The sequence below is a fragment of the Belonocnema kinseyi genome, chromosome 5 (assembly GCF_010883055.1).
Source record: "Belonocnema kinseyi isolate 2016_QV_RU_SX_M_011 chromosome 5, B_treatae_v1, whole genome shotgun sequence".
NCBI classification, from domain to species: domain Eukaryota; kingdom Metazoa; phylum Arthropoda; class Insecta; order Hymenoptera; family Cynipidae; genus Belonocnema; species Belonocnema kinseyi.
The window spans coordinates 38,782,676-38,791,829 of record NC_046661.1 but is presented as its reverse complement, the minus strand read 5'-3'; the positions used below and the strand labels follow the sequence as shown (position 1 = coordinate 38,791,829).

The 9,154-nt window shown below is 31.3% G+C and overlaps 1 protein-coding gene across 5 annotated transcripts in view; it reads left to right on the top strand.

Annotated features, from left to right (window-relative positions):
• LOC117173108 (DENN domain-containing protein 5B) overlaps positions 1-9,154 on the top strand; it is a 216,468-nt gene that overhangs the window by 204,101 nt on the left and 3,213 nt on the right. For all 5 annotated transcript variants that reach the window (XM_033361499.1, XM_033361501.1, XM_033361498.1 and 2 more), the window contains 3 exons: positions 1,617-1,881; positions 7,873-8,140; positions 8,221-8,533. In XM_033361499.1, the coding sequence (XP_033217390.1) occupies positions 1,617-1,881; positions 7,873-8,140; positions 8,221-8,533 (846 nt within the window). The remainder of the gene's footprint in view (positions 1-1,616; positions 1,882-7,872; positions 8,141-8,220; positions 8,534-9,154) is intronic.

Below are 9,154 nucleotides of genomic sequence, written 5' to 3'. Positions count from 1 at the left end.
TTTCTAATTAATAGTTAAATACATATTTTAGACTTTAATCTGACTTTGTATTGTCCAAAAAAATGTTAGAAAGTTTTATTTTTAGCATGGGGCCTGCAAGATTTTAATTGCAAGTGAGAATAATTACTACCTTACCGAAAACTGGAACAAATTATTTTTAAAATGATAATTGAAATTAGTCTTTAGGTAATTTAACACTGGATAGAAAAACGGTTGAAGTCATGAAATTGATAAATGATGAACAAGTAGTAAAAATATCATATACCAAGTTAAAGAAATTCAAAAATATTTTTCCATTTATGCAGTGATTATTTTTAATTATATTATACAATTTTTGCGGGCTCCAAACTTGGTAGTATTTAACATCCAATCACGACAGACATTGCTACCAACTACCATCGACGAAAAACTAGGACTAATTTTATTTGGCCATGTTGATGAAATGCATTAACTTGCTTATTTATTTCATTGTTGATATCCAAGCCTAAGCTGTCAAAAATGTATTCAGCTCGTGCTGAATCAGAAAGGTTTCAAACCAAGAGTTTGAAGAATCGAACATACCAGCAAAAGAAAAGTGAAAGCAATTTAATCCCTTAAAAAATTGACATTTTTTATTGGCATTTTAATAACACATTTTTCTATTTCTTTTCTAAAAGATAGAAATTGGCCAGACGGCTGATTATAAAATTCTTTTTTAATATTGCTACTCATAAAAAATAATCCAGAACTTTCGCTTTAAAACCTATTCACTTTTTCTCATTATTCAGTTCGTACTCGTATTCACCTCGTACAGTTATTCTTTAAGTTTAAAAATTGAACAATTCAAATCTATTTCAACCTTTAATTGAAAATTATAGTCTTTGAAAATAATTAAATTAAAAATGATCGAATGTTGAATTATTGAATTTCACATTATTTGTTTTGGAACGTTTTCAATTAAACTTCTTGATATGTTAGGTTAGGGCTTTCAGTTGGAATTAAAATAGTAAAAGGTTGAATGAATCAATCTAAAAGATTTAAATTTTGAACAGAAAATTTCGTAATTTCTAATTGTTTAACTATTGTGACTTTCAATTTCATATTGTTAAGCATGTTTGCTTCAGATTTATAATTAAACGATTTAAAGTGAAAATTGTTTACCTTTGAACTGAACATTCCGCTTGAAATGTATTCAATATTATGTATTCGACCATTAACGCTTTCAACAGTTCAAATTTGCAAATTATATCTGATATTGTCTTCAACTGGAAATTTTGCAGCCCCTAATGTCTTAATTTTCTATATTTAATGGTTTCAGTTTCAAATTGTACCTTTTCAAGGTTATTGAATTGAACTCCAGAATCTTTGCCGATTTTTATTTTATAAAATTGCATGGAATAGATACTAAATTCAGCTCTCAATAATAAATTCAATATTGACTATATTGAATTGAGCTTAAATTGTATTTATTATTTAGATTGTATGAAATTTAATGTTGCCTGTTTGACTTAAGAGAAGTTTGATTATTGCCTGTTAGAGTTAATTTGCATTCATGAGTGGCTGAATGCATTGTGATATGTAGTAAAGTAGTAGAGAAAAAAGTGGATCCCGATTCAAAGATTGTTTTGAAATCTCAGACTTATCGAATCTGGCCTTGGAAACGGACGTTTCGCCAACGAGGGGAACCGAGAGGAGCAGAACTCCAAGTGAAAGAAAATCGATTGGTCCCGAGCAGTTGAGACCGCTTCCTGAGTCCTTGATCTTCGATATTCGGAACGTCCAGGCGTTGACTGACATAAAAACTCACATCGGGTACGCCAGAGCCTGGGTGCGACTTGCTCTCGAAAAGAAATTACTTTCTCGACATTTAAAGGCACTTTTGGCCGATACTGGATTATTGAGGTACGAAAAACCGAGAGTTTTAAAAATATTACAAATTCAGTTAGTTATCTTGCAGGGGTTGACCACTCAACTTTGAATGTATATCTGATTTTAAGATTTCACAAAGACTTTTTAAATTTCACAGAAATTTCACGGATTTCAAAAGATTTCGAAAGATTAAAATGATTTATTAACGTTTTCTGAGATACCAAATTGTTTCAGAATTTTTTTTTAAGATTTCAAACAATCTTCACAAGGTTGTCGTAAAGATTTCACAAAACGTGCAAATATTTAGCAAAGATTTCACGAAGATTGTACAAGTAGTTTAAACATTTCACAAAGGTCCCAAGAATTTCAAAAGTTTTTTGAAGATTTTAAAAATTTCAAAAGATTTCACAAACATTTCAAATATTTAAAAAGTTATAAAAGAAATCAACAGCCTTCACAGATTTTTCACAGAAAAACTGAGGTTTCCATTAGAACCCATTTTTGGTTCCAAAAGAGCTGCAACAAAAAATGAACCCCACTTGCTGAACAGGAACCCAAAACGAACCTAATGAAGATAATTAAATTACAAAATAATGCTGCAATTAAAATACATATAATGACATGATAATTATCAATTGCATGTTATTTCTACAGGTATCTATTGGAGCTCAAGTTCTAAATGATACCAACTTTTTTTTGAGCCGCAACATTAGTGAACACTCAATTTTTTCTGTGTTCGTAAAGAGTTCAAAAAGATTTTTAAGTGTTTCAAAACTTTTAGAAATATTTCCAAGATTTCACAGATTACACAAAGTTTCGAGGATTTAAAATATTTCCGAAGGTTTCATATAATTTAAAAATATTCCACTAAAATTGTTAGATTTAAAACGTTTTAAAAGATTTTAACATCCTTCATAACGTTTTCGTGAAGATTTCACAAAGTGTTTTAAAGGTTTCAGATATATGTTTCCAAGACTTCACAGATTTCAGGAAGGTTTCATAAAGATTACCATCGCGGTGTACCTGCTCGTCTTACCCTCTCCACTCGACTTCTCCTCACGTCCCTGACTGAGCGAGATTGCTGTGCCGGGCTTTGCCAGCGGCGGCCCCTTTGTCCTAATGAGGCATAAAATGCCATACATAAAAATGTTATAGTTTTGCAATCAGAAAATTAAAAATATTATATTCAGAATCTATGTTTATTTGCGATTCCAACGATATGTAACTTGCAATTAAAATATTGAACTTAGACTAAGTTATGGCAGATATTAGTTTGTTTTGACCCTGCCTAGATAGCATTATGGAATTTTCCGTAGAATAGTTGAAAATGCATCAGTTTATTCGGTAGAAAATTCGCCTGTTGACAATTTAACACTCATCCGGTGGAAGTAATGCTCTTATATTTTCCATATTATTATTATTACACCATTAGCCATTTCCCTTTCGAGGTAGGCGTGACTCACTCGGCAGGGGAAAGGAGTAGTGTGTGGAAGGGATAGAGATTTTTCAGATTGATCCAGAATTCTCGTGCTATTTAAGTAAATAACACGTTCGTTCCGCAACACTGCTCCGACCCAGGTTGCTGATCAATCTCTCTAGCAATCACCCCAAGCGAAGAACCATCTACCATAATAAGTATATTCATTTTAATTCTATTCCCTAGAAAGTGAAGTTTAATTTCCTTTTAATCAATTGCCCTTGTGTTTAATACACTAGTGTGGCCCTTATTTTTCAAAATAATTTTTTTTCAACCCCTAGTTCTGTTCGATTGCCCAAGAATCGACCATCATTTTTAATATTATAAAATTATTGTGTATGTCTATATGTATATGTGTATACTAAATAACTTATATTTTGTACTGTTTTGTTAAGGATTCGTCTTTTTAGTTTAAAAATTCAAGTACTTGGTTGCAAGTATAATATTCTTCTAGGCAGTTTCGTAAAAATCCGTATATTCTACTAAACTTTAAAAAGGCGAATTTTTTACCAAATAAACTGATGCCTTTTCAACTATTCTACGGAAAATTCCATAATGCTGTCTAGTCAGGGTCAAAACAAACTAATATCTGCCATAACTTAGTCGAATTTAATATTTTAATTGCAAGTTACATATCGTTGGAATCGCAAATAAACATAGATTCCGAATATAATATTTTTAATTTGTTGATTGAAAAACTATAACATTTTCATGTATGGCATTTTATGCCTCATTAGGACAAAGGGGCCCCCGCTGGCAAAGCCCGGCACAGCAATCTCGCTCAGTCAGGGACGTGAGGAGAAGTCGAGTGGAGAGGGTAAAACGAACAGGTACACCGCGATGAAATGGATACTGCCCGGTTCTTAGCCGCCTCCACCTCCGTGCAATCACAGCTTAATGCCCAAAGTAACTAGGGCATTTAGTCGAATTAAATTTAGATTAATAACTATACATTTACTTGAAAACAAAAAAATGCTTTATATACTGGTCGATGTATTGTAAAAATAAAGAGATTGTGGAAAAGTGAGGAATCTTTTTAAAATACATGAAATTGTTTTTAGTGCCTTATCAATAATACATGCATTGAAAATCCCAGTAAATAAAACCATTAATTTTCAAACACAGCAAATATTATTTATAGTTATATTTATAATATTATATTTATTTAAATTCAAACATTAAAAATAATAGGTTATCAAAAGAAACTTTTAATATAATTGGAAAACAGTATTTTGTTCATTTGAACGTTTAGAAATTGAGGTACGTTTAATTGAAATACTTACATTAGCTGGAAATCTTAGATTTAAATTTTCAACATGTTGGTTCCTGATTTTTAATTTTTGCTTGGGGAAATTACTCGTACCCTGGCGGACCGAAGGAACCGAATGAAGCCTCTGCAAAGTACCCGTAAAGACCCCATTGGCCCCCATTCGGTTCCTTTTTATCAAACTAAAAAAAACAGCAAGATAAACTTTTAAACTATTGAAATTCGGATTCTCCGTTAAATTTTCTATTGGAGATTCACGGAGTAATCGCAATACTTTTTTATGCAGCGGTAAAAAGTTAGAAAAATATAAAAGATATATAAAGCCTGTTGACTGCTACTTACAGATGACGCGTTTGAAGTGTAACAGTCAACAGGCGTTATACGTCTTATTTATTTTAAAACTTTTTACCGTTGCAAAAAAAAACGATTGCGATTATTCCACGACCAATGGGGTCTTTACGGGTACTTTGTAGAGGCTTCATTCGGTTCCTTCGGTACAGTAATTAGATGACCTTTCTTTCATCTAATTTCCTAAATCCAAGATGCCACCTAGCCCCCTGCATGCACTCACGGCTTTATAAAAACTTAAAAATTATGAAAAATTGAGGAATATTTTTAAAATACAGAAAATTACTTTTATTGCTTTATAATATGTGTGCAGTACATTCGAGAGATATTTTTAATCTGAAGTTGGATACAACTGCTATAAACCATAGAAATCTACAATTAACCGACAACCGATAATTTGTATCGGGAGTGCAGTAGTCAAAATCATTAATTTTCAAAAATAAGAAAGCAGAATTAAAAAATTTGTAATCATAAGACAAAAATGATAAATTAAAAAAAATATATTCAAATTTTCGGTTAGAACTATTAATTTGCAAACAAAATGGAAGAATTTTTAATAAAATATTTCTATCAAATAAAAATATGAACTTTCAACTAACACGATGAATCTTTAACGAAATAAATTATTTTGAACATACCAGTTCGACTTTTCGCCATGTAGTTGAATTTTTAACAACAAAAAAATGAATTTTCGACGAAAAATGAATAGTTAACATTTCTACCAAAAGATGCATATTTAAAGAATAGCTGAATCCTCGACGAAATTATATTATCATTTTTAATCAAATAGTTGTAATTTTAACCAGAAACATATTAGTTAATCAAGAAGATACATTTCTGCCAAAAAGACGAATTTTCTGCAAAATACATCAGTTTTTAACAAATTGCTAAAATGTTCTAACAAAAAGATGAATTTTCAACAAAGAAAGATTGATTATCAACCAATACAGACGAATTTGCAACAAAAAAGTTGAATTTTCAAGTTAAAAATATTAAGTTGTTTGAGGCATTTGAATATAATAACAAAAATACGTAACTTTTCAACACAATAGTTGAATTTTCGGTAAAATAACCTGGAAAATTAGACTTATTTCATTATAAATAAATAAGGTTACGTTTACTTAAAAAATGAAAAAGGCTTCATATACCGGTCGGTGTATTGTAGAAATGAAGGACCTAAAGTTGGATAAAAGCTTTGCAAACGATTGATAACAATAATTATCCGACGAGCGATAATTTTGATCGGCAGTCGGATAATATTATCCGACATCAGATAATTGTAGTAGTCAATTATTATGTTTTTTTTTTAATTCTTCACTTTTTTACTCTATTTATTTTTATAATACAATTAGTAATAGATACCTCATTTTTATGATATCAAGTAAATGTAGCATTATTGATTTGAAGTTAATGATTCATGATGTTAGTTGAAAACTTATATTAAAAAAAAAAAATGTTATTCAAGATTCTTTTTCTTTTTTTGTTGTTGAAAATTTATCACTTTTGTTTTATGACTAAGCATTTATCTATTTAGTTAAAAATTCTTCATTCTTCTCTTTAAAAATAATGGTCTTATTTACTGGGATTTTCTATGAATGTATTATTGATAAGGCACTAAAAACAATTTTACGTATTTTAAAAAGATTCCTCACTTTTCCACAATTTCTTTATTTTTACCATACATTGACTAGTAGAAATAGCATTTTTCTGATTTCAAGTAAATGTATAGTTATTGATCTGAGATTAAATTCGTCTAAATGCCCTGGTTACTTTGGGCATTAAGCTGTGAGTGCATGGAGGCGGTTAAGAGCCGCCGAAAGAAAGGTCGACGCAGGTAAATTCGGTTATTGCCGGCATTAGACCTATTGCACGGACATTAGGCCTAATGCCGGATTCGGCTAAATGCCTACGACATACAGTCGAACCTCCAATACCAATACCTCCAATACCCATCGGGTTCGGGCGTATCGGACACTGTAAGCTCACGTGGTTTTACCCCTCAGCCAATCGGCGTCGAGTTACAGTACCGTAACGTTACGATTTTTTACAGGTGCCCTTGATAGTATACCAATGTTATGGTACATTTTTTTTTTTAATTTTACAATAATTAAAACAGATTTTTACAATTTCATTTTTATTTGTATTTGCTTATGCCGAATTGATATTTATTGTAATTAATAACTGTAGAATTGAATATTGTACACATCCACTAGCCAGAAAAACAAAATATGCCAGCATAGTTCAACTTAACAAGGTTTTCTTAGGTTATTAATGACGTGAATAAACATTGTTCCTTTCATTGATTTCTTTTTTAAATAAATATTATATTATGTACTAAAGCTAATTGTATGCTATTCTTAAGAAATCCTTATCGCTATAATAATATTTTTATTTAAAATTCTTCGGGCGAAAAGTTATAATAAATGTGGATTGTTTTAATTGCTACTATAAAAAACGAGTTCGACAAGATGTTTTCACTTACCTCAATAATCTTAAAAACAGAGTTTTAGTGTGATAACTTCATAAATATATATCCCATTATTATTGCACAACACCAATAAAAAAAACCTGCAACGTCAACGTAATTTAACCTACAACCTGCATTATCTCGACTGCTTTCGCATCAGCTAGTGTAAGCGAGTTCAGACGTTTCAAAGCCCCGTAAAGTTAAAATATAAAATTTCAATTAGGAAAAATTTAAATTGCATTTTTCACTTAACTTATTGTGCAAAACTAAGTACATATGTACTACATATCTCAGAGCAAGGGATTCGAGGATGCGACGGCACTGGGTCGCAGGATTTCGCCGGAAGCGGCTGCTAATCCGAAAAATTGCGTCCGCTTCCAGCGAAATCGCGGTAAAATTTCAGCCACAACCACGTCTCACAACCGTGAGATAGGTATATAAAGATCTAATTTTACATTATTATAGGAGTCAGTATAAAAGATCTGCATTTCTACGTTGTGAAGAGGAAAAAGAACAGTTTCTCTATCATCTCTTAACTCTCAACGCTGTAGATTACTTCTGTTTCACAAACAATTATCCATCCACAAAATTACCATATAGGGTGGTAATTTTTCCAAGCAGAAAAGCAAGCGCGGCGACAACTTCGGCCAACAGTTGGATTGCCATTTCTGGTACTCTCTGTGAAACAAAACCCGTTCCCATTCCAAAAGGAGGACTCGAATTTGTGTTTCATGTTAGTTTTGAAAATATTTTCTATAAAATGATAAATCTATTGAAAAATTTCTTATTTGTAGAATATCTGTCATTTTTTAGCATAAAAATATAGGGGTGCTCTCAACTTTACGGATAGGTCACGATAATACGGGAATATCGCCCAAATGGATGGTGGAACATGTAGTAGTTCGAAACGAAGTTACGGGTCACACTTTTAAATTTCCCTGTGGTCGATGGCTTGGCAGGGGAATAGATGACGGCTCAACAGAAAGATTGTTGGTGGGAGCTCTTGTGCCCAAAAGTATCGACAGTGAGGAACTAGTAGAATCATGTTCAACACCGCCAAGGTGCAGATCACCCAGCATTCCAAGGAGACCGACCTTCTCTCAAAACGAACTTCAGCATTTGCTCGGTAATTATTTTATACAATAATAGACTGTAATCCCATATTCAGATTTTTTAATAATTTGACCAAAGAAACTTTATTTTTTCCGTAAGGTCCACATCCACAATTGATATATCAAATCTTGCGAGAAATTTTTCAAGCATAATAGGTTTGATAAAACAAAAGTGTGTAGCCAGATGTTCGTGCGAAGTGCTAATTTTCCTAAAGTTTAAGTTTGAAAAGTAAACCACCTTTAATTTAAGATTTTAATTTGTCAATTAGATTAAAGTCGAAATGATTGAATTGAATTTCACGATTTCAATTTTAAAAATGTTCAGTCTTAGGCGAAGTTTGGGATCGTTTAATTTGTAATTCTTTATTTTTTTATTAATTTTATTGTTTCTATTAATCAAATTTGAACTTTAAGAAGTTAAGAAGCTTTGAGTTTGATATGCTTATTTTCGAAGATTTTCCGATCTTAAATTATGTTCCCTGTAATTTCGGTAGCGTTTTAAAATCTTTTGATAATTTAAATCACTTAAGTAAATCTGACAGCAGTCTATTTAGGAACTCCTGGCTTATAAAATAAGTTCATGTTTTATAATGCAATCATCTTGAAAATCTGCAAAGTTTAAAGTAATAATTATA